The 23,965-nt window shown below is 54.5% G+C and overlaps 3 protein-coding genes across 3 annotated transcripts; 1 reads left to right on the top strand and 2 right to left on the bottom strand.

Moving 5' to 3' along the window:
• Positions 1 to 769: 769 nt before the first annotated feature.
• LOC113431033 (insulin receptor substrate 1-like) lies at positions 770 to 7,522 on the bottom strand. The gene is given in 3 exon segments (XM_087947061.1): positions 770 to 1,302; positions 1,305 to 2,387; positions 7,050 to 7,522. Coding segments are annotated over 3 exon segments (1,974 nt in total). The 5' UTR covers positions 7,408 to 7,522.
• A 3,849-nt stretch (positions 7,523 to 11,371) lies between these two features.
• On the bottom strand, positions 11,372 to 18,347 carry LOC148129220 (uncharacterized). The gene is made up of 4 exons (XM_087947416.1): positions 18,342 to 18,347; positions 16,511 to 17,555; positions 15,930 to 16,390; positions 11,372 to 11,413 (listed from the first exon to the last, which is right to left on the bottom strand). The coding sequence occupies exons 1-4, from the start codon at positions 18,345 to 18,347 to the stop codon at positions 11,372 to 11,374; spliced, it is 1,554 nt and encodes a 517-aa protein (XP_087803542.1).
• On the top strand, positions 18,346 to 21,938 carry LOC148129219 (rhomboid-related protein 4-like). The gene is made up of 4 exons (XM_087947415.1): positions 18,346 to 18,703; positions 18,980 to 19,113; positions 19,306 to 19,409; positions 21,857 to 21,938. Exons 1-4 carry the CDS (start codon positions 18,346 to 18,348, stop codon positions 21,936 to 21,938), a joined length of 678 nt encoding a protein of 225 aa, XP_087803541.1.
• Positions 21,939 to 23,965: the final 2,027 nt, after the last annotated feature.

The raw sequence follows: 23,965 nt of genomic DNA, 5'->3' as shown, positions 1-23,965 counted from the left end.
GAACCATACGGGCAGCTTTTCAACGCCATCCGCACGGACATAAAGCCATGAAAAACATCCCAGCAATTTGGGGCGATTCTTCAACCCAAACGAAGGAGCCGCCTCTTCGGATGCGGCCAAGGGCCCCAAGCCCTGACTCCCGCTCTACCCATCATCCTGGGCCGTCCAGAGTGGATGGGAGGTGTAGTCCACCTGTCTGGATGGAGAAGAGCCCCCCCCCGATCTCTCTCTCTCTCTCCCCCTCCCCCAAAAATATACATATGGGGCAGCGCCTGGAGCCAACGGCAGCCGTCCATGCCTACAAAACCCCTCGGTAAAGCCCACAGCAACCCCTGGGGAAATGGGAGGCCCTCGGCACGTCCTCAGAGGCGCCTTCGGCACGGGGGGCCCCCCAGCTCAAAACAACGCCTTTCCGAAACGGGGGCGAGCGAACGGCTGGCAGTGGCTGAAGACACCCCCCGTCCCGCCAACCTTCTGCCTGGCCATTCAAGGACGGGGGACAGGGGATGCGGTGTCACCGGCTTAGCCGGCCGTGCCCAGGGGGCCGTGCCAGTCAGAGCCACCTCGGGGGAAAGCTGTGGGGCACCCAGATGCCAGTAGTCTATCCCTGGCCTTGGAGGGGCTTCCCCCAACCCCAGATAATGTGGGAGGGGGGTCCCCAAGTGCCCAACGCCAACCTTCAGCCAACGCTGCCCGAAGACTCGGATCTAGGCCAAACTACGAGGTGCTGGCCGTCAGCCGCGGCAGCCCAAGGCCCGCACCCCCCCCCTCACTTACCTGGAGGCCCTTTGGGGGTCTCCTCCGGCCCGGGCAGCTCCCCCAGGCGCTGGAAGTCAATGCTGGCGTAGCTGTGGGGGGCTCCTGCCTGGTGGGGGCCGGCCGACGGGCGCCGAGGGAAGGCGGCCAGGTCCGGGACAGACCCTCTGCCCAGGTCCAAGTCGATGTAGTTCAGCCCGCTCTCCCTGGGGGCCAGGTCCAGTGGCGGGGGCGGCGGGTTCCCCTCGGCCTCGCAGGGCCAACCGGCCCACGGCACCCGCCCGGCGTCCGCGGGCGTCCCTCGGAGCGCCAAGTTGACGTAGTCGGACCCCGAACAAAGAGGCCGACGGAGCGGGTCAGCAAACAGGCCAACGGGGTAGTGGGCGGCCTCTTCGAGGCTCTCCGAGCTAGTGGAGGAGGAGCAGGAGAGGCGTCGGGGGCCAATGGGGGCCCAGCGGGCATGGGGGCCACGCCTGGAGGAGTGCGGCGGGGACAAGACCGGCGGGGGCCCCAGCAACAAGTACTCCGTGGGGATGTCCAGGGCGGCGGGCCAGCCGGCGACATATTGACGTACTCGCCGGACGGAGATTTCCCCTCCCCGCCGCCTGCAGCCCACTGGGCCGTCATGTCCGGGGAACAGCTCCGGCTGGGGGACATCAACACGTAGCCCCGCTTTCCTGGGACGGAGGCGCCGCTGGGCGTCATGGGGACGTAGTCCTGCTCCTCGGGGCTCAGGGCCGCCCCAGGCAGCATAGCCATGTACCCCGGGTCTCCGACGGGCACATTTAGTCCGTCAGGGTAGCTTGCCGAAACGGCGGAAGGACTAGCCGTCTGCCGGCGACGCAGCCGCCCGGGGGTTCCCTTGCCCAGGACCAACGGAGGCAGAGATGCCCGTTGGCTGGGTGGGCCTTCCAAGGGCCACTTGCCTAGGGAGGCCCGCTGGCCCATGCTGACGTAGTCGAGATCCCTGTCCACCGCCGCGGCACTCAAGGGATCCGGCGTGCCAGGGGGACGCAGCTCTCCCGGGCTGGAGCCGCCTTCGTCGGACGACAGGGCGCTGTAGTCGCTCAAGGAATCCGCCTTCCGGCCCGCCAGCTTCTTTGGCCCCGGGGTCGCGGGGCTCCGACCCGAAGACGTCATCCCTCCCTCGGAGCGGCTCCTCCACGGGAAGGTCCCTTGTCCCGGCGGAGGATTGGCGTGGGGCTGCCGTCGGGCCGGCACCAGGATGGGCGTGGAAGGCAGGGCCTGCCCTCTGCCGTGGGCCCGGAAGTCCTCGCTGAGGGCCTTCATGGCTTCCAGGATGGTCTCGTGCATGTTCTGGGCCACCACCAGGTCCTCCACTTGCATCCAGAGCTCGCCGGGCCCCGTGACCGCCGAGCGGCCCACCTCCATGAAGAAGTAGTTCTCCGCGTGGCCGCAGCGCCGGATGTTGAGCAGTTGTAGGACGACGACGGCCTCCTCGGTGTTCAGCCTCACCAGGCTGACCGTCTTCTCGGTCAGGCACAGCAGGTAGACCCCGGCCAGGTTCCGGGAGTGGCCCAGGCCCCGAGGACGTAGGCTCACCTGCCAGACTTCCTTGAAGGCCGGGCCCGTCTGGACAGCCTCGCCGTCTCCCTCCGTGGAGGCCATTCCTACATGGGAGCAAAAATTTACATGAAAGGGGGTGGGGGGGGGGGCAGACATGGGGAGATGGGGTCCCTCTTAAGCTGGGGGTGGGTGAGATCATCCCATCTTCTCCCTCCCTGCCCGTCTTCTCTCTCCCTGCTTGTCCAGAGGGGGCACCAGAGGGCATCCAGACAGGAGGAAGCTTCCAAAAATAAAAATAAAAAGACCTCTGTGATCACATTAAGAGCAACTGCGTTCTTTTCGCGGATGATGTAAAGCTGTTCAACACCACAGACAATACCGCTACCCTTCAAAAAGACCTCGACTGTGTATCAAGAACGGTCAAAAAAATGGCAACTTCAAATCCCAACAAATGAACACTCCGTCTTACATATTGGCAAAAAAAATAAATAAATCAGAAAATAAAATACAGGCTGAATAGTCAAGACCTTGTTGAGGATCCAAACTCCGTCAAGGACGTTGGAGTAACTCATCTCTAATGATCTAAGGGCTAGAGGCCACTGTAACTACAGAGCCAACAAGGCATTAAGAGTTGTTAACCTCATCCTACGTAGCTTTTTCTCTGGTAATATCACAGTACTAACTAGAGCAATACAAAACATTTGCTAGACCAATACTCGAATACAGCTCATTGGTCTGGAACCCGCATTACGTATCTGATATTAGCACAATTGAGAAAGTCCAGAAATATTTCACAAGAAGAGTTCTCCACTCCTCTACTCATTGTAGAATACCTTATGCCACCAGACTCGAAATTCTAGACCTAGAAAACCTTGAATTACGCCGTCTTCGGTCTGACTTAAGCATGGTATATAAAATCATACATTGCAATGTCCTACCTGTCAATGAATACTTCAGCTTCAACCATAACAACACAAGAGCACACAATAGATACAAACTCAAAGTAAACCGCACCAAACTTGATTGCAGGAAATACGACTTCAGCCACAGAGTGGTCGATGTCTGGAATCCTCTACCCGACTCTGTAGTTTCTTCCCCAAACCCCAAAAACTTTAACCTTAGACTGTCTACTATTGACCTCACCCCTTTCCTAAGAGGTCTGTAGGGGGCGGGCATAAGCGCACCAACCGTCCCTGTCCTATTGTTTCTCTTATTCTTCTTTTATTTTTCTTATATGTACCCATTTCATGTATTCACAACTATGTATACACTTATACTTATTATCTTGTAAACAATTGGCAAATCAAATAAATAAATAAAAAATAAAATAAAATAAATATTTCATGTATTCATAACTACGTTTATCCTTATACCGTCCCTGTCCTATTGTTTCTTTTATTTTTCTTATATGTATCCATGTATTCATAACTATGTTTATACTTATACCGTCCCTGTCCTATTGTTTCTTTTATTTTTCTTATATGTATCCATGTATTCAGGACTATGTTTATACTTATACCATCCCTGTCCTATTGTTTCTTTTTATTTTTCTTATATGTATCCATGTATTCATAACCATGTTTATACTTATACCGTCCCTGTCCTATTGTTTCTTTTATTTTTCTTATATGTATCCATGTATTCATAACTATGTTTATACTTATACCGTCCCTGTCCTATTGTTTCTTTTATTTTTCTTATATGTATCCATGTATTCAGGACTATGTTTATACTTATACCATCCCTGTCCTATTGTTTCTTTTTATTTTTCTTATATGTATCCATGTATTCATAACCATGTTTATACTTATACCGTCCCTGTCCTATTGTTTCTTTTATTTTTCTTATATGTATCCATGTATTCATAACTATGTTTATACTTATACCGTCCCTGTCCTATTGTTTCTTTTATTTTTCTTATATGTATCCATGTATTCAGGACTATGTTTTGACCGATACTTATTCTCTTGTAAGCAATTGACCAACAAAAAGAAATCTGTAAAATAAAAATAAATCCATACAAATAAAATAAATTAAGGGAGCCGAAGGCAGACACCCCTCCTCCTCCCCATCCAAGAAAGAGGAGGGGGGAGGTTCAGGGGAGCAAGCAGCCCCTTCCATCACCTGGAGGAAAGGGGGAGGGGAGGGGCGGTTGCCAAGGAGACCCCTCCCCTCCCCTTCCCCACAGGGCTCGATACCCTGGCCTGGCCTGGCCTGGCTTGGCAAGCCAGACCCGGTTGGTTCCAGGAAACCGCAGGGCAGGGGGAGAGGCGTAAGGGGGCTCTCGCCCCGGAGACCAGGGGGAGGGGAAGCCTCTCTGTCCCCGTGCCAGCCTCTGCCCCTCCCTCCTTCCCTCGATCCCTCCCGGTGTAGCACACTATGCACTCAGCCCGACCTGTGTCTGTAGGTGCACCTGTGCACACACAGCCACGCAGCCACACCGCAGCAAGAGGGGGGTGGGGTGGCTGGCTGGCCACCGGCCAGGGGGGACCGTGACGGAAGCGGCGGGCCGAGGGAGGCCGCCGTTTTCGGTGGCCAGCAGCAGACCAGCCCTCTCCCCTCCCCCTCTCACTCTCCAAGGAGCAAAGTCCAGATCCCGGCCTGGTCCTTCCCACAACCTGTCAGCCGAGGAGCACCTGGGGCCTCCTCTTCCAAACCTGGCCTTGGACAACCGGTGTTAGGTTCTTCCCTCCCCCCCTTCTTCCACCTCCGGAGCACCTCGGGCCTCGGTGGCGGCCCACGGGGCAGCGCCTCCAACGGGCCCCCAAACCCAACTGCCCAAGGCGGCTGCACCATTGTGTGCGTGTGTGTGTATCACGGGACAGTATTCGCTAGCGTTTCCCCAAATCCTCGGACTCCACTGTGTGAGCACCTCCCCACCCGGTCAGGGACCCCCCACCCCCGAGAACAGATGACCCCCAGATGCCCCCCACCCCGTTAGGGAGGCTCCCAATTAGAAGCACCCCTCACTTGGGGGTGAGGGAAAGAGACCAAGAGGAAGGAATTCGCCCCAGCCCAAAAGCTGGAGGGGCGTGTGTATTTTTCCAGCAGCCCTGAGGCCAAGCCGGATAGTCTTGAGCCCCCCGTTGGTGAGGAAGGGCTGGGAAGGAAGGCCTGACGGGGAACGATCGGCTCTGGGTTCCCTTATCTGTAGCGCCACAGCCCTGCCACCTGCACTCCACAACAGACCGCAGCCGCGCCCGTGTATCTGTCGGCGGGGGTGGAGTGGGGGTGGTTTTCTTGGCCTCAGGGGAGCCCCCCAAGAGGGGCCAGGAAGGAGGCAGCGGTGCAGGCAAGCCGGTTGAAGAATTGGGCAGCATCCTGGCCATAAGACACACACACACAGCCCGACACCCAGGAGGGGGACGATGAACGAGACGGTCGCAACCTCAGGAGGGATCGCCAGATGGAAGCCGGCTGGCACGGAGCCCCGAATCGGATCTGAGGCTCAAACCACCACCAACCACCACCACCAAATGCCCCACCATCTGGTTGGTCTCCTCCGGGCCATGAGCACAGACACACACGCACACACACAGCCCAACTCCCAGGAGGCGACGATGAACGAGACGGTCGTAACCTCAGGAGGGATCGCCAGATGGAACCCGGCTGGCACGGAGCCCCGAATCGGATCTGAGGCTCAAACCACCACCAACCACCACCACCAAATGCTCCACCATCTGGTTGGTCTCCTCCGGGCCATGAGCACAGACACACACACGCACACACACAGCCCGACTCCCAGGAGGGGGACGTTGAACGAGACGGTCGTAACCTCAGGAGGGATCGCCAGATGGAACCCGGCTGGCACGGAGCCCCGAATCGGATCTGAGGCTCAAACCACCACCAACCACCACCACCAAATGCCCCACCATCTGGTTGGTCTCCTCCGGGCCATGAGCACAGACACACACGCACACACACAGCCGTACTCCCAGGAGGGGGACGTTGAACGAGACGGTCGTAACCTCAGGAGGGATCGCCAGATGGAAACCCGGCTGGCACGGAGCCCGAATCGGATCTGAGGCTCAAACGCCGCGCCACCACGACCACCAAATGCCCCACCATCTGGTTGGTCTCCTCCGGGCCATGAGCACAGACACACACGCGCACACACAGCCCGACTCCCAGGAGGCGACGATGACGAGACGGTCGTAACCTCAGGAGGATCGCCAGATGGAACCCGGCTGGCACGGAGCCCGAATCGGATCTGAGGCTCAAACCACCACCAACCACCACCACCCAATGCCCCACCATCTGGTTGGTCTCCTCCGGGCCATGAGCACAGACACACACACACACAGCCGTACTCCCAGGAGGGGACGTTGAACGAGACGGTCGTAACCTCAGGAGGGATCGCCAGATGGAACCCGGCTGGCACGGAGCCCCGAATCGGATCTGAGGCTCAAACCACCACCAACCACCACCACCCAATGCCCCACCATCTGGTTGGTCTCCTCCGGGCCATGAGCACAGACACACACACACACACAGCCCGACTCCCAGGAGGGGGATGTTGAACGAGACGGTCGCAACCTCAGGAGGGATCGCCAGATGGAACCCGGCTGGCACGGAGCCCGAATCGGATCTGAGGCTCAAACGCCGCCGCCACCACGACCACCAAATGCCCCACCATCTGGTTGGTCTCCTCCGGGCCATGAGCACAGACACACACACACACACACAGCCCGACTCCCAGGAGGGGGACGTTGAACGAGACGGTCGTAAGGATGTCCGACTCTAGCGCCGCGAGCCAAGGCACTCACCTTTGCCCCGCAGCTCCATCAGGGCCAGGTACCAAGCCTGCTGCTCCTCGGCGCTCTCGGCGGCCACGCCAAAGGTGCCCTCCCGCCCGCAGAGGACGATCAGGTGCTGGTGCCGGGCGTCGGCCCGCTTGTTGACGGTCAGGATGCCCTCCAGGGGGAAGGTCTTCTTGGGTCTCGATCCAAGGGAGGCCCCGGCCCGGAATTTCTTCTCGTTCTCGTAATACTCCAACCGGGCCGGGCTTCGCTCCCGCCGCCGCGTCAGCACGAAGTAACGTCGACGGCGGGATTTCTGCTTGCGCAGGTAGCCGCACAGGCGGACGTCGGCCAAGAAAGCCGGGGGGTCGCCGCCAGGCTCCATGGCGTGGCGGGACGGGGGGCTGTCGGCCCGGGGACGCAGCCCCTGTGCATCCCTCTAGGGGGCAGACGTGGACCTGCCTACGGTGGGGGGGAAGGGGAGTCGGGGACAAGGCAGGCCAAGTCCCCCTACTCCCCAGGTCCTCCAAGGAGGCCAAACCTCGGAGGAGGGGAAGGGGCTGCCCGAGGAGATCCCAAGGACAATCCCCACCCAACCCCCAATCCGTGACTCCCTTCCTAGCGGCGGATCAAGCAGGAGAGGATCGTCGCACGAGTGACTTTCGAGGGAAGGGGAGTCCTTCTGGGTCGGAAAGTCCGCCTCGACGGGACGTCCGTCCCCGCCGCGTCCTCGCTTTCACCCCCGACTTCCAGCGGAGCTTAGATCTCAGGCTGCTTTTTTCCTTCCTCTTCCTCTTCTTCCTCTTCCTCTTCCTCTTCCTCTTCCTCGCCTTCAAGGCCAGGAATTTATTCTTTCTCCCCCTCCAAGAAAAAAAAACAAGAACAAACTCAGCCCACAAAATCGTCACAACTCCAGGAGGTTTTTTTTTTTTTTGCAAAAGGAGAAGAAGGAGAAACGGACGTGGCGCCCCCCTCCCCCCCCCTCACAGCCCAGGACTGATGCTGGGGGGTGGGGGAAGGGGGAAGAGGTTGGGATCCTTCGCTCCCGCGCTCTCCTCCTTCCCACCAGAGATCTTCTTCTTAACCAGGCCCCCCCCGTTGGAATCGTCTGGAAAAAAATAAAATAAAAAATAAATAAATCCTTCCTGGCTCCAAAAGTTTGCAAGAAAAGTTGGGATTTAATCAGAGTCACATGCGGAACGGAGAGAGGGAGGGCGGGCGGGGAAGGAAAAAAAAAGAAGAAGAAGAAGAAGAAGGAAAAAAAATAAAAGGTAGGAAAATAAAAATATCAGCCGCCCTCACCGCTTTCCTTCTTTTTTTTCTTTTTCCTTCCCCCAGGCGGTCCTTTTTCGGGGAGGGGGCAAATTTCAACAGCACCCCCCTGGAAAGAAACAGGCTGGTTGCTGTCTTTCGGAGGAGCGCGGGATCCCTGGGGAAGGGGGGAGGAGAGGGAGAAGAGGAGGAGGAGGAGGGGGGAAAGGAGGGAAAAACCAGGTCAGGTGTGAAATTCGGCCAAACCTTCAGCGGGCCTCGCGGAAGTCATTAAGCAAAAAGGACAGGGGGAGGGGAGAATTGGGCGGGTGGGGGGAGAGATTTGAGTGGGAGAATTGGGGAAGGAAAGAATTGGGGGAGGAAATATTTGGGGTGAGAATTGGGGTGAGAATTGGGGAAGGAAAGATTTGGGGGAGATTTGGGGAAGGAAATAATTGGGGGAGGAAAGATTTGGGATGAGAATTGGGGGAGATTTAGGGGGTGAGAATTGGGGGTGAGAATTGGGAAGGAAAGAATTGGGAGGAAAGATTTGGGGTGAGAATTGGGGGAGATTTGGGGGTGAGAATTGGGGGTGAGAATTGGGAAGGAAAGAATTGGGGAGAGGAAAGATTTGGGGTGAGAATTGGGGGTGAGAATTGGGGAAGGAAAGAATTGGGGGAGGAAAGATGTGGGGTGAGAATTGGGGGAAAATTTGAGGGGGAGAATTGGGGAAGGAAAGAATTGGGGGAGGAAAGATTGGGGGTGAGAATTGGGGGAGATTTGGGGGGTGAGAATTGGGAAGGAAAGAATTGGGGGAGGAAAGATTGGGGGTGAGAATTGGGGGAGATTTGGGGGTGAGTATTGGGAAGGAAAGAATTGGGGAGAGGAAAGATTTGGGGTGAGAATTGGGGAGATTTGGGGGGTGAGTATTGGGAAGGAAAGAATTGGGGTGAGGAAAGATTGGGGGTGAGAATTGGGGAAGGAAAGAATTGGGGGAGGAAAGATGTGGGGTGAGAATTGGGGGAAAATTTGAGGGGGAGAATTGGGGAAGGAAAGAATTGGGGGAGGAAAGATTTGGGGTGAGAATTGGGGGAGATTTGGGGGTGAGAATTGGGGAAGGAAAGAATTGGGGTGAAGACAGATTTGGGGTGAGAATTGGGGGAGTTTTGGGGGTGAGAATTGGGAAGGAAATAATTGGGGGAGGAAAGATTGGGGGTGAGAATTGGGGGTGAGAATTGGGGAAGGAAAGAATTGGGGGAGGAAAGATGTGGGGTGAGAATTGGGGGAAAATTTGAGGGGGAGAATTGGGGAAGGAAAGAATTGGGGGAGGAAAGATTGGGGTGAGAATTGGGGGAGATTTGGGGGTGAGAATTGGGAAGGAAAGAATTGGGGGAGGAAAGATTGGGGGTGAGAATTGGGGGAGATTTGGGGGTGAGTATTGGGAAGGAAAGAATTGGGGGAGGAAAGATTTGGGGTGAGAATTGGGGTGAGATTTGGGGGGTGAGAATTGGGGAAGGAAAGAATTGGGGGAGGAAAGATTTGGGGTGAGAATTGGGGAAAAATTTGAGGGGGAGAATTGGGGGGGGAGGAAAGAATTGGGGGTCTCGGCGCCGTGCCAACTTCGCCCAGGTGAGCCGACTTACCCCAATTCCCAGGCTCAAATGCCCAGCTGCCTCTGCCCGCCCCCGCAGGACCGTTTGCTACCTCTCTGGAGGGCCCAGCCCAGCTCTTTCGCGGCCCCCCCACTCCCCTTCCGCCAAACGTGGGGGACGGGACGTGGGGGGCAAGAGAAGAGAGCCTCCCCCTCCCTTTCCCCTCCCCCGCTTTTCGCCCGCCCAGCACCACGCAGAAACCCCACGCCAAGCTCCTTTTCCACGCGGGTTTCAAGGCCGCCCACCCACCCACCCACAAAAGGGGCCACGGAGAGTCGCAGAACCCACCTCTTTGGCTTCGGAGGAGGAGGAGGAGCGTGGCTCTTCGCGTGGGGAGGAGGGCCCCCCACCCACCTCCCACTCGCGGAGGGAGGCCCACCGGCCCTGGGTGGGGAGGGTGGGGGGGAGGGAAGGAGACCCCACGCCCGTGGGGAGGGGTGGAGGTGTGTGTGGGGTGGGTCTCCACGCCCGCCCCTTAGGCAGCTGGCTCCTCCGGCAGCGGCGGGATCCCCGGCCACGCGTGGGGGAGGCTGCCGTGGGCCGACGACACGCCCTTGCTTTGCCCCGCCGGCTTTTATACCCAGCGGGGCCTTGGGAGGCATTCCCGGGCCGGGGACGCCGCGGTCCTAGCGCCTGGCCCGGGACGCGCGTGGGAGGGGCCCCACCCGCGAACGAAGCCCCCCCGGGAACCGCTTGCAGGGGCGGGCAAAGCCCCCAAGCCCCTTGCGTGGAAGCTGGACGCCTCGTGGGAGGGGGGAAAAAGCCCACCTGGACAGGGGGGCCACGCGTGGCTGGCTACCCCCACGCCGCGGGTGGGAGTGGGGTGGGTGGGTGGGTGGGGGAGTGGGGTGGGGTCCGGGAGGAGCGCCCAGCCTCCTCCAAGCGGCCGGGGGGGGGAAAGCGGCAGCTCCGAAAGTGACAAGCTGAAGTAGGAAAAAGCGGGAGGGGGTACCTCGGGAGGTCATCCAGTCCAACCCCGCGCCGCCCCCGTCCTTGCCCACGCGCGGAGCCTTGGCTTAGGGGTGGGGTGGGTGGGTGGGTGGCTCCAGAAGGAGCGCCCACCCTCCCTCCAAGCGGCCGGGGGGAAAAGCGGCAGCTCCTAAAGTGACAAGCTGAAGTAGGAAAAAGCGGGAGGGGGTACCTCGGGAGGTCATCCAGTCCAACCCCGCGCCGCCCCCGTCCTTGCCCACGCGCGGAGCCTTGGCTTAGGGGTGGGGTGGGTGGGTGGGTGGCTCCAGAAGGAGCGCCCACCCTCCCTCCAAGCGGCCGGGGGGAAAAGCGGCAGCTCCGAAAGTGACAAGCTGAAGTAGGAAAAAGCGGGAGGGGGTACCTCGGGAGGTCATCCAGTCCAACCCGCGCCGCCCCCGTCCTTGCCCACGCGCGGAGCCTTGGCTTAGGGTGGGGTGGGTGGGTGGGTGGCGTCCGGAAGGAGCGCCCACCCTCCCTTCAAGCGGCCGGGGGGGAAGCGGCAGCTCCGAAAGTGACAAGCTGAAGTAGGAAAAAACGGGAAGGGGGACCTCGGGAGGTCATCCAGTCCAACCCCGCGCTCCCTTACTTGCCCACGCGCGGAGCCTTGGCTTAGGGTGGGGTGGGTGGGTGGGGTCCGGGAGGAGCGCCCACCCTCCCTTCAAGCGGCCGGGGGGAAGCGGCAGCTCCTAAAGTGACAAGCTGAAGTAGGAAAAACGGGAAGGGGACCTCGGGAGGTCATCCAGTCCAACCCCGCGCCGCCCCCGTCCTTGACCACGCGCGGAGCCTTGGCTTAGGGGTGGGGTGGGTGGGGTGGGCGGGCTCTATATCCCGAGACCCTCGATGACCACCCCCCACCCACCCCCAAACCCTCCCCCCAGCCCCACTCGTGGCAGGACCGTCCCCGCCGCACCCCACGCAGGATTCTGGAACCGCCCCTCCCCCACCCTCCCCACTCGGGAAGGGAGCGGGGTGGGGTGGGGTGGGGGGTAGGTGGGGATGGGTGGGCTGTCTTTGCCAGGCTGCTTTGAGGCCCGTCTACATTGCCACGCGTGTTTTGGGCCAAAAGCTCCTGGCCGGGCCGGGCCGGGCTGGGGGGAGGAGACGTGGCAGTTGGGCGTTGCCGCGGCTTGGCCAATCAGCGGCGGCCCCGCTTCTCCGGCCAGCTGGAGCCCCGCCCTCCCTCTCCTCCTCCTCCTCCCCCCCACCCCGCCCCGGTGCCTCTTGCGGCTGCGGGAAGCGAGCTCCCACGTGACCATCCATCCAGGGGCAAGAAGAGCTGAGGGGAGGGGACCCCGGGAGGTCGTCTAGTCCAACCCCAACCCCCCCGCCCTGCTCAAGCGGTCCCTTCTTTGGGTTTGACAGGGGGAGCAGAAGCCTCTGGATTCCTCCTCACCCAGCGATTATTCTTGTTTCTATTTCGGTTTCTATTTTGGTTCGTTTGTTTAATTTATTTATTTATACATATATATATATATTTATATTTATAGGATTTGTTTATTTAGATTTATTTATATCTTTATTTATTTATATCTTTATTTATTTATTTATTTATATTTATTTATTTATTTATTTATATTTATATTTGTAGTTATATTGATATTTTTTAGTTATATTTATAGTCATATTATTTATATTGATACTAGTTATTTATATTTATATTTATAGGATTTGTTTATTTGGATTTATTTATATTTTTATTCATTTTTATTTTTATTTATTTATTTTTATGTATTTATTTATTTATTTATTTATATCTATATTTGTAGTTATTTAGATTTAGATTTTTAGTATCATTTATAGTCATATTATTCGTATTTATACTATATTTATTTATATTTAATTTATATTTATTTATTTATTTATTTTTATTTTTATTTATTTATATTTATATTTGTAGTTATATTGATATTTTTTAGTTATATTTATAGTCATTATTTATATTGATACTATTTATTTATATTTATATTCATAGGATTTGTTTATTTGGATTTATTTATATTTTTATTCATTTTTATTTTTATTTATTTATTTATTTATATATATATTTTATTTATATATATATTTGTAGTTATTTAGATTTAGATTTTTAGTATCATTTATAGTCATATTATTTGTATTTATACTATATTTATTTATATTTAATTTATATTTATTTATTTATTTATATTTATATTTATTTATATATATTTATAGTTGTAGTTATATTGATATTTTTTAGTTATATTTATAGTCATATTATTTGCATTTATACTATATTTATTTATTTATATTTATATTTATATTTATATTTATATTTATATTTATATTTATATTTATATTTATATTTATATTATTTATTTATTTATATTTATACTATTTAATACTGGAAGGCTGCTCTCCTGTCTCCCCTGGTCCTTTTGTTCCTTCAAATCAGATTATGAGTTGGAAGGGACCTTGTAGGTCATCTAGTCCAACCCCCTTTGGCTCTCAAATATTGGAAGGCTGCTCTCCTGCTTCCCCTGGTCCTTTTGTTCCTTAAAATCAGATTATGAGTTGGAAGGGACCTTGTAGGTCATCTAGTCCAACCCCCTTCGGCTCTCAAGTATTGGAAGGCTGCTCTCCTGTCTCCCCTGGTCCTTTTGTTCCTTAAAATCAGATTATGAGTTGGAAGGGACCTTGTAGGTCATCTAGTCCAACCCCTTCGGCTCTCAAGTATTGGAAGGCTGCTCTCCTGTCTCCCCTGGTCCTTTTGTTCCTTAAAATCAGATTATGAGTTGGAAGGGACCTTTTAGGTCATCTAGTCCAACCCCTTTGGCCCTCAAATACTGGAAGGCTGCTCCTGCCTCCCTGGTCCTTTTGTTCCTTAAAATCAGATTATGAGTTGGAAGGGACCTTTTAGGTCATCTAGTCCAACCCCCTTTGGCCCTCAAATATTGGAAGGCTGCTCTCCTGCCTCCCTGGTCCTTTTGTTCCTTAAAATCAGCTTAAAGTCAGATGAACAGAGTTGGAAGGGACCTTGGAGGTCATCTAGTCCAACCCCCTCAAATATTGGGAAGGATGCTCTCCTGCCTCCCCTGGTCCTTTTGTTCCTTAAAATCATTTTATGAGTTGGAAGGGACCTTGTAGGTCATCTAGTCCAACCCCCACCCTCAAATATTGGAAGGCTGCTCTCCTGTCTCCCCTGGTCCTTTTGTTCCTTAAAATCAGATGAAAGTCAGATGAACAGAGTTGGAATGGACCTTGGAGGTCATCTAGTCCAACCCCCTCTGCCCTCAAATATTGGAAGGCTGCTCTCCTGCCTCCCCTGGTCCTTTTGTTCCTTAAAATCAGATGAAAATCAGATGAACAGAGTTGGAAGGGACCTTGTAGGTCATCTAGTCCAACCCCACCACCCTCAGATATTGGAATGCTGCTCTCCTGCCTCCCCTGGTCCTTTTGTTCCTTAAAATCAGATGAAAATCAGATGAACAGAGTTGGAAGGGACCTTGTAGGTCATCTAGTCCAACCCCCCACCCTCAAATACTGGAAGGCTGCTCTCCTGTCTCCCCTGGTCCTTTTGTTCCTTAAAATCAGATGATGAGTTGGAAGGGACCTTGTAGGTCATCTAGTCCAACCCCCCTGCCCTCAAATACTGGAAGGCTGCTCTCCTGTCTCCCCTGGTCCTTTTGTTCCTTCAAATCATTTTATGAGTTGGAAGGGACCTTGTAGGTCATCTAGTCCAACCCCCTCTGCCCTCAAATACTGGAAGACCTCTATCCTGTCTCCCCTGGTCCTTCTTCTCTTCCCTAGACCAGCCAGGCCCAGTTCCTCCAACCATCCATCGTGTGTTTGAGCCTCCAGTCCCCTCAAATCATCTCCGTTGCTCTTCTCTGCACTTTTTCCAGAGTCTCAACATCCTTTTTTTATAAAGTGGTGACCCAAACTGGATGCAGGACTCTTCGGTGTAGATTTACTAAGGCTTTACAAAGTGGTCTTAGCACCCTCCCTTGACCTGGATTGTCTCCCTCTGTGTGAATATAATTTAGGATTGCATTGGCTTGTTTTTGGCTGCCGCTGCGCACGGCTGGCTCCTGGTTGTGAAGTTGCCTTCAGAAATTATGGGAGCGTCATCTCCCTTGAGGCTTTCAAGCCCTCTGTCAGAATGGGTGTAGGGCCTCCCGCTTGGGCGGGGTGGGGTGGGGGTTGGACTAGATGACCTCCTGGTGGTCCACTAAGACTCCAAGTTCCCTTATTCCAGTTCCTGCTATGGAGCCCGCTTTCACCCCGTCTCGATGTGTATTTTGGGTTTTTCTTGCCTAAGGGTCGGACTTTCCTTGTCTCCACCTCGAATTTCATTTGGTTAAGGGTTCGTTAAGCGCCAACCCTTCCGACGGAGACACGGGCGCCGGCTGGCCAAGGCGAGTGGGCACAGCGTCCCGGGAGGAGCCGGCCCTCCTCCTTCCCTCCTCCTTCCCCCAGCAGTCTCAAGAGGCGTGTGTTTGTGTGTGTGTGTGTGTGTGTTTTGAGTCCCAACCTTGCCCTGTTTAGTAAACCTGGCCCGCTGCCGGGTCCAGCCGCAGCAGCGTTTGTGGGCAAACACTTGGCGTTGATCCGGGCACGAGGGGCCAGCGGCCTCTGATTACAGTCAGCAGGGGAGGACTCCATTTCCGGCAACTGGGATGTCTTTCCTTCGATTTTGAGAGAGAGAGAGAGAGAGAGAGAGAGAAAGAGAGAGAGAGAGAAAAGAAAAAGGCAGAGAAAGAAAGAGGGAGAGAGAAAGACAGAAAGAAAGAGGGAGAGAGAAAGACAGAAAGAAAAAGGGAGAGAGAAAGACAGGGAAAAAAACCCACAACGAAAGACACAGCGAGAAAGAGAGAAAGAAAAAAGGAGAGGGAGAGAAAGAGGGGGAGAGAAAGACAGAAAAAGACACAGAGAGAAAGACAGAAAGAAAAAGGGAGAGAGAAAGACAGGGGGGAAAAAAAACCACAACGAAAGACACAGCGAGAAAGAGAAAGAAAAAAGGAGAGGGAGAGAAAGAGGGAGAGAGAAAGACAGAGAAAGACACAGAGAGAAAGACAGAAAGAAAAAGGGAGAGAGAGAAAGAGGAGAGAGAGAAAGAGGGAGAGAGAAAGACAGAAAGAAAAAGGGAGAGAGAAAGACAGGGGGAAAAAAAACCACAACGAAAGACACAGCGAGAAAGAGAGAAAGAAAAAAGGAGAGGGAGAGAAAGAGGGAGAGAGAAAGACAGAGAAAGACACAGAGAGAAAGACAGAAAGAAAAAGGGAGAGAGAGAAAGAGGGAGAGAGAAAGGCAGAAAGAAAAAGGGAGAGGGAGAGAAAGAGGGAGAGAGAAAGACATAAAAAGACACTGCGAGAAAGACAGAAAGAAAAAGGCAGAGGGAGAGAAAGAGGGAGAGAGAAAGACAGACAGACAGACAGACACAGAGAGAGACAGAGAGAAAGACAGAGAGAAAAACAGAGAGAGAGAAAAGAAAAAGGGAGAGAAAGAAAGAGGGAGAGAGAAAGACAGAAAAAGACACTGCGAGAAAGACAGAAAGAAAAAGGGAGAGAGAAAGACAGGGAAAAAATACCCACAACGAAAGACACAGCGAGAAAGAGAGAAAGAAAAAGGGAGAGAGAAAGACAGGGAAAAAAAAACCACAAAGAAAGACACAGCGAGAAAGAGAGAAAGAAAAAAGGAGAGGGAGAGAAAGAGGGAGAGAGAAAGACAGAAAAAGACACAGAGAGAAAGACAGAAAGAAAAAGGGAGAGAGGGAGAAAGAGGGAGAGAGAAAGACAGAAAGAAAAAGGGAGAGAGGGAGAAAGAGGGAGAGAGAAAGACATAAAAAGACACTGCGAGAAAGACAGAAAGAAAAAGGGAGAGGGAGAGAAAGAGGGAGAGAGAAAGACAGACAGACAGATAGACACACAGAGAGAGACAGAGAGAAAGAGAGAAAAACAGAGAGAGAAAAAAGAAAAAGGGAGAGAAAGAAAGAGGGAGAGAGAAAGACATAAAAAGACACTGCGAGAAAGACAGAAAGAAAAAGGGAGAGAGAAAGACAGGGAAAAAAACCCACAACGAAAGACACAGCGAGAAAGAGAGAAAGAAAAAAGGAGAGGGAGAGAAAGAGGGAGAGAGAAAGACAGAAAAAGACACAGAAAGGCACAGCGAGAAAGGCAGAAAGAAAAAGGGGGAGAGAGAGAGAAAGAGAGAGAAAGAAAGAAAGACAGAGAAAAAAAGAAAAAGGAGAGAAAGAAAGAGGGAGAGAGTAAGACAGAAAAAGGGAGAGAAAAAGGGAGAAAGAAAAAGACACAGCGAGAAAGACAGAAAGAAAAAGGGGGAGAGAGAGAGAGAAAGAGAGACACACACAGAGAGAAAGACAGAGAAAGAAAAAAAGAAAAAAGGAGAGAAAGAAAGAGGGAGAGAGAAAGACAGAAAAGGACACTGCGAGAAAGACAGAAAGAAAAAGGGAGAGAGAGAGAAAGAAAGACAGAAAGAAAAAGGGGTAGAGAGAGAGAGAGAAAGAGAGACACACAGAGAGAGAAAGACAGAGAGAGAGAAAAAGAAAAAAGGAGAGAAAGAAAGAGGGAGAGAGAAAGACAGAAAAGGACACCGCGAGAAAGACCAAGACAGAAAGACAGAGAAAGAAAGAGAGCGACCGAGAGAGAAAGACAGAAAGAAAAAGGGAGAGGGAGAGAAAGAGCTAAAAAGACAGAGACAGGAAGAGCGACAGAGAGAGAGAAAGGGAGAGAAAGACAGAAAGAGTGACGGAGAAAGGAAAAGGGAGAAAGAGGGAGAGAGAAAGAGAGAAAAAGACAGTGAGAAAGACGGAGAAAAATAAAGAGCGACAGAAAGACACAGCAAGAAAGAGAGAGAGAGAAAGAAGAAAAGGGAGAGGAGAGAAAGAGGAAAGAGAAAGAGAGAGATATATATCTTGGCTCGTTACAGATAAGTCTTTCTCTCTTTCTCTCTCTCCATCTCTCTCTCTTTTCTCTCTCTCTCTTTCTCTCTCTCTCTCTTTCTCTCTCTTTCTCTCTCTCTCTTTCTCTCTTCTCTCTTTTTCTCTCTCTTTCTCTCTCTCTTTCTCTTCTCTCTCTGTCCCTCCTTCCCTCCTTCTCTCTCCCCTGGGATCCCCCTTCCTGTAGCCCTGCTGGGAAGATCCAGGAGGGGAGACAAGAGGAGGGATCCGGTTGGGAAGGCGGCTCTATGGGCCCCTGGCACCCCGGGGCCACCTCGGCTTTTGGGGGCACGGAGGCCACTCCATTGGGCCTCCCCCCTTGACCTCCTTCCTGGCCACATCCCCAAGTGGGGGACCCCGGTGGTGCTCGGCCGCCCAGGAAGCGTCCGAGGGCCACGCGGGGGCCACGCAAGGCCCCCACCCCGAGGGTCAGCGAAAGGGGGGGCAGGTCACTCCCCTCAGTCCTGAGGTCACAGAGGCCCCCTGCTTCTCTGCCCTTGGCCAGGCTGCCCAGCCCCGGGGGAGGCCTGCCCCCATGGTGCCCTTTGCCACCCTGGCCCTGGTGGCCGCCAACGTGGCCTTTTTCTGCCGCCCCGTCCACCCGCCGAGCGAGACCTGCCTGAGCGTCCAGTCCGTGTGGAGCCGGGGCCAGTGGCCTCGTCTCTTCTGGGCCCCCTTCCACCACCTGGGCCTCGGACACCTCCTCCTCAACATGGCCACCCTCTTCTGGCTGGGTTGGGGCCTGGAGGAGAAAGTGGGCGGCCTCGGGACGGGGGCCCTTCTCCTGGCCCTGGCCCTGCTGGGGGGCCTGATCCACCTCGGGCTCAACTCCCTGCTGGCTCTGCTCACCGGGCGCCGATGGTACTGGGAGCACTGCGCCGTGGGCTTCTCAGGTGAGGCTAGCTCTCCAGCACTGGGGAGGGTCTCCGGGCCGAAAGGGGCCAAGCGGCCCTCCTGGCTGCGTCCCAGGGGGTCTCTGACGGCCGCGGGATACAGGGAGGGTGAATTGCCCCTTCCTCAAAGTCCAAAATTCGTCGTCGCTCCGGGCGATTCGCCTTGTGGGACGTCCGTGGGGGCCAGTAAGGGGTAAGGGGCATTGGGACACCCCTCCCTCCCTTCCTCCTGCCTCACACAAGGGCCCTTCCTGCTTCTCTCCTGGTGTCCCGCAGGCGTCCTCTTTTCCCTGGAAGCCATGGGCGGGCAGCTGGAGACCTTCCCCGTGGCAACCATGGCGACCGGCGTCCCCATCACCACCAGGTGGCTCTGCGTTCTGGAATGCCTGGCCCTCGCGCTTCTACCCCAGGTAAGGAGGGAGGGCCTTTTTCGCTTCCCGGAGTCCCGAGCCTTCCTTGGCCTCTGGTCGGGCAATGGCCTACCAGAACTTCCGGGTTGGGCCCTTTTCGCCTTCCCCAGAGCTCCCGAGGCTTCCTACCGGGCCTCTGGTCAGACATGGCCTACCAGAACTTCCAGCTTGGGCCCTTTTCCCCTTCCCCAGAGTCCTGAGGCTTCCTTCGGGCCTCTGGTCAGGCATGGCCTACCAGAACTTCCGGGAGAGCCCTTTTCCCTTCCCCGGAGTCCCGAGGCTTCCTTGGGCCTCTGGTCAGGCATTATCAGAACTTCCGGGAGGCCATTTTTCACCTTCCCCAGAGTCCGGAGGCTTCCTTCGGGCCTCTGGTCAGGCATGGCCTACAAGAACTTCCGGGTTGGGCCCTTTTTCGCCTTCCCCAGAGTCCCGAGGCTTCCTCGGGCCTCTGGTCAGGCATGGCCTACCAGAACTTCTGGGTTGGGCCCTTTTCCCCCTTCCCGAGAGTCCGGAGGCTTCCTTCGGGCCTCTGGTCAGGCATGGCCTACCAGAACTTCCAGCTTGGGTCCTTTTCCCTTCCCCAGAGTCCTGAGGCTTCCTTCAGGCCTCTGGTCAGGCATGGCCTACAAGAACTTCCGGGAGGGGCATTTTCGCCTTCCCAGGAGTCCTGAGGCTTCCTTCGGGCCTCTGGTCAGGCATGGCCTACCAGAACTTCCAGCTTGGGCCCTTTTCCCCCTTCCCCAGAGTCCTGAGGCTTCCTTCAGGCCTCTGGTCAGGCATGGCCTACAGAACTTCCGGGAGGCATTTTCGCTCCCCGGAGTCCTGAGGCTCCTTCGGGCCTCTGGTCAGGCATGGCCTACCAGAACTTCCAGCTTGGGCCCTTTTCCCCTTCCCCGGAGTCCTGAGGCTTCCTTCAGGCCTCTGGTCAGGCATGGCCTACAAGAACTTCCGGGAGGGGCATTTTCGCCTTCCCCAGTAGTTCTGAGGCTTCCTTCGGCCTCTGGTCAGGCATGGCCTACCAGAACTTCCAGCTTGGGCCCTTTTCCCCCTTCCCCAGAGTCCCGAGGCTTCCTTCGGGCCTCTGGTCAGGCATGGCCTATCAGAACTTCCGGGAGGGCCATTTTCACCTTCCCAGAGTCCGGAGGCTTCCTTCGGGCCTCTGGTCAGGCATGGCCTACAAGAACTTCCAGCTTGGGCCCTTTTTCCCCTTCCCCAGAGTCCTGAGGCTTCCTTCAGGCCTCTGGTCAGGCATGGCCTACCAGAACTTCCGGGAGGGCATTTTTCACCTTCCCCGGAGTCCTGAGGCTTCCTTCGGGCCTCTGGTCAGGCGTGGCCTACCAGAACTTCTGGGAAGGGCCTTTTTCGCCTTCCCCAGAGTCCTGAGGCTTCCTTCGGGCCTCTGGTGGGCCATGGCCCACTGGAACCTCCAGGGAAGGCCCTTTTTCAACTTCCCCAGAGTCCTGAGGCTTCCCTCGGGCTTCCGGGAGGGCGAAACGGCCTCCCCTGGGCTCTGGAGGCCCTCCAGAATCTGGAAACAGGCCCGTTTCTGGACTTCCGGAAGGCCCGTTTCCCACCCACCCGGACCCTGGAGATTCCTGGGAGGGGCAGGGCGGGGAGGGAAGGGGCCAGCTGGTTGGTTGAAATACCTGTTCCCCGAATCAGGTGAAAAAAACTTTTAACAACCGGATCGCTTGAACCGATCTGAACCGGTCCAATCCCACCTCTGGATGCCTCCAAGGAGATGGGAGAGGGGTCCCTGCGGGTGGGACGTGGGAGCCTCTCGGCTCCCAATCCTGACTCTTCAGAACCGCCCTCCATTCATCGGCCATTTAGTGACCACCGCAGTGGACCATGGGATAACTTACAGAATCCCTTACCTTGCTGGCCTCCTGGCGGGTTTCACGAATCGTTCGGCGCAAGGAAGAGATGGACGTTGGGGTTTTGGAGCCAACGGGGCCAACATCTCAATCCTGGCTTATTCCCCCACTGAGCTCCGGGGAGAAGACGCGCGCAAACCTCGGGGCCCACTCGACCCTCTTGAAGCAGCGGTCCGCGAAAGTTTGGGTGGTCCCCAGAGAAACGTCACTCCCAAAGTCTTTCTTTCTTTCCCCCAAACTCCGCCCGAAATGAGTCTCGGGGAACCCCGCGAGGCCTCCTGCTCCAAGAGGCTGCGCCGCTGGGCGACAAGTCTTCCAAAAACTCGTTTCTGGTGGAGTTTGGGGGAGAGAGAGAAAGAAAGACTTCTGCGGCATCTGCTGCTTTCCTTGCACGCAGCCCAAAGTCTCTCCCTTCTCTCTTTCTCGTCCCGCTGAGAACGTAGCTGGAGATCTTAAATAAAGAACGATCGATCCGTCAAAAACGGGGTGGGGGGATTTTCCTGCAGACGTTTTTTTTCGGAGTGTGTGTGTGTGTGTGATTTTCCCAAGCTCCGTGGGCTTTCCAATGAGTTTCGTAGTCCCTTGAGGTCCCAAAGGTTGGTTGACCCATCTTGAAGAACCTCAAGTGATGCGCGCGAACGGGGAGCCTCGGCGGCGGCTGCCTCGACCCCTTTCCCCCCCCAAACCTGGGAGTTGTTGTCGGCGAGACCCATTTGGGAAGAGGAGGAGGAAGAAGCCAGCGAGGAGGAAGCCAGCCCACCTCCAGGCTTGCCCCTGTTGTGGGTGGGAGATGGGAGTTGTAGTCCGAGACGAAAGCCGCACCGTTCACGTCCTCGTGCTTCTTCGTCTTCCTCTCCCTGATCCAGGAGCTCCTTCACCGGACATCTCTCCGGCATCCTGCTTGGGCTGACTCTATCCAGCATCGACCTGCTCGGCGAGGTCATCTGAAGGACGTCGACCCCCCCGCTGGGCTGGGTCGAGCACCCCCTCCCCAAATACAATCTCTTCCCTCCCCTCACTTGCATCGGTGGTCTCTGGGAACAGGGAGGGAGTTTGAAGCCCACCAGCCTTAAAAAGTTGGGAATCCTGGCTTGTTTGAAGCCCGCCAGCCTTAAAAGTTGGGAATCCTGGCTTGTTCGAAGCCCACCAGCCTTAAAAGTTGGGAATCCTGGCTTGTTTGAAGCCCCCCAGCCTTAAAAGTTGGGAATCCTGGGTTGTTTGCAATCCACCAGCCTTAAAAGTTGGGAATCCTGCCTTGTTTGAAGCCCACCAGCCTTAAAAGTTGGGAATCCTGGCTTGTTTGAAGCCCACCAGCCTTAAAAGTTGGGAATCCTGGCTTGTTTGAAGCCCCCAGCCTTAAAAGTTGGGAATCCTGGCTTGTTTGAAGCCCACCAGCCTTAAAAGTTGGGAATCCTGGGTTGTTCGAAGTCCCACCAGCCTTAAAAGTTGGGAATCCTGCCTTGTTTGAAGTCCCACCAGTCTTAAAAGTTGGGAATCCTGGCTTGTTTGAAGCCCGCCAGCCTTAAAAGTTGGGAATCCTGGGTTGTTTGAAGCCCACCAGCCTTAAAAGTTGGGAATCCTGGGTTGTTGAAGCCCACCAGCCTTAAAAGTTGGGAATCCTGACTTGTTTGAAGTCCCACCAGTCTTAAAAGTTGGGAATCCTGGCTTGTTTGAAGCCCGCCACCCTTAAAAGTTGGGAATTCTGGGAGTTTGAAGCCCACCAGTCTTAAAAGTTGGGAATCCTGCCTTGTTTGAAGCCCACCAGCCTTAAAAGTTGGGAATCCTGGCTTGTTCGAAGCCCGCCAGCCTTAAAAGTTGGGAATCCTGGCTTGTTTGAAGCCCGCCAGCCTTAAAAGTTGGGAATCCTGGCTTGTTTGAAGCCCCCAGCCTTAAAAGTTGGGAATCCTGCCTTGTTTGAAGCCCACCAGCCTTAAAAGTTGGGAATCCTGGCTTGTTTGAAGCCCACCAGCCTTAAAAGTTGGGAATCCTGGCTTGTTTGAAGCCCATCAGCCTTAAAAGTTGGGAATCCTGGCTTGTTTGAAGCCCCCAGCCTTAAAAGTTGGGAATCCTGGCTTGTTCAAGCCCACCAGCCTTAAAAGTTGGGAATCCTGGGTTGTTTGAAGTCCCACCAGTCTTAAAAGTTGGGAATCCTGGCTTGTTCGAAGCCCACCAGCCTTAAAAAGTTGGGAATCCTGGGTTGTTTGAAGTCCCACCAGTCTTAAAAGTTGGGAATCCTGGCTTGTTTGAAGCCCACCATCCTTAAAAGTTGGGAATCCTGGGTTGTTTGAAGCCCCCAGCCTTAAAAGTTGGGAATTCTGGGTTGTTTGAAGCCCCCAGCCTTAAAAGTTGGGAATTCTGGGTTGTTTGAAGGCCACCAGCCTTAAAAGTTGGGAATTCTGGGAATTTGAAGCCCACCAACCTTAAAAGTTGGGAATCCTGGCTTGTTTGAAGCCCACCAGCCTTAAAAGTTGGGAATTCTGGGAGTTTGAAGCCCCCAGCCTTAAAAGTTGGGAATCCTGGCTTGTTTGAAGCCCGCCAGCCTTAAAAGTTGGGAATCCTGGCTTGTTTGAAGCCCGCCAGCCTTAAAAGTTGGGAATCCTGGCTTGTTTGAAGCCCACCAGCCTTAAAAGTTGGGAATCCTGGCTTGTTTGAAGCCCGCCAGCCTTAAGTTGGGAATCCTGGCTTGTTTGAAGCCCACCAGCCTTAAAAGTTGGGAATCCTGGCTTGTTTGAAGCCCACCAGCCTTAAAAGTTGGGAATCCTGGCTTGTTTGAAGCCCGCCAGCCTTAAAAGTTGGGAATCCTGGCTTGTTTGAAGCCCGCCAAAGCCTTAAAAGTTGGGAATCCTTGGCCCGCCAGCCTTGTTTCCTGGCTTGTTTGAAGCCCACCAGCCTTAAAAGTTGGGAATCCTGGCTTGTTTGAAGCCCGCCAGCCTTAAAAGTTGGGAATCCTACCTTGTTTGAAGCCCACCAGCCTT

This window comes from Notechis scutatus, chromosome Z (genome assembly GCF_049901735.1).
Source record: "Notechis scutatus isolate UNSWTSFEM ecotype Mainland chromosome Z, rNotScu1.2, whole genome shotgun sequence".
Lineage (NCBI taxonomy): Eukaryota > Metazoa > Chordata > Lepidosauria > Squamata > Elapidae > Notechis > Notechis scutatus.
The sequence above is the reverse complement of the archived record's forward strand: the minus strand, read 5'-3'. Positions and strand labels throughout refer to the sequence as shown.

Excerpts from the sequence above, each read along its gene's own strand:
- LOC148129220 (XM_087947416.1), bottom strand. Across the intron at positions 16,391-16,510 it reads TCGCTGTGTCTTTCTTTGTG|TGTCTTTTTCTGTCTTTCTC; the intron begins GTTTTTTTTTCC and ends TCTTTCTCGCAG. Across the intron at positions 11,414-15,929 it reads CTCTCTCCCTTTTTCTTTCT|CTTGTCACTTTCGGAGCTGC; the intron begins GTCTTTCTCTCT and ends TTCCTACTTCAG.
- LOC148129219 (XM_087947415.1), top strand. The coding sequence starts at position 18,346 with ATGGTGCCCTTTGCCACCCTGGCCCTGGTGGCCGCCAACGTGGCCTTT. Across the intron at positions 18,704-18,979 it reads CTGCGCCGTGGGCTTCTCAG|GCGTCCTCTTTTCCCTGGAA; the intron begins GTGAGGCTAGCT and ends GGTGTCCCGCAG. Across the intron at positions 19,114-19,305 it reads CCCTCGCGCTTCTACCCCAG|AGTCCTGAGGCTTCCTTCGG; the intron begins GTAAGGAGGGAG and ends CCCCTTCCCCAG.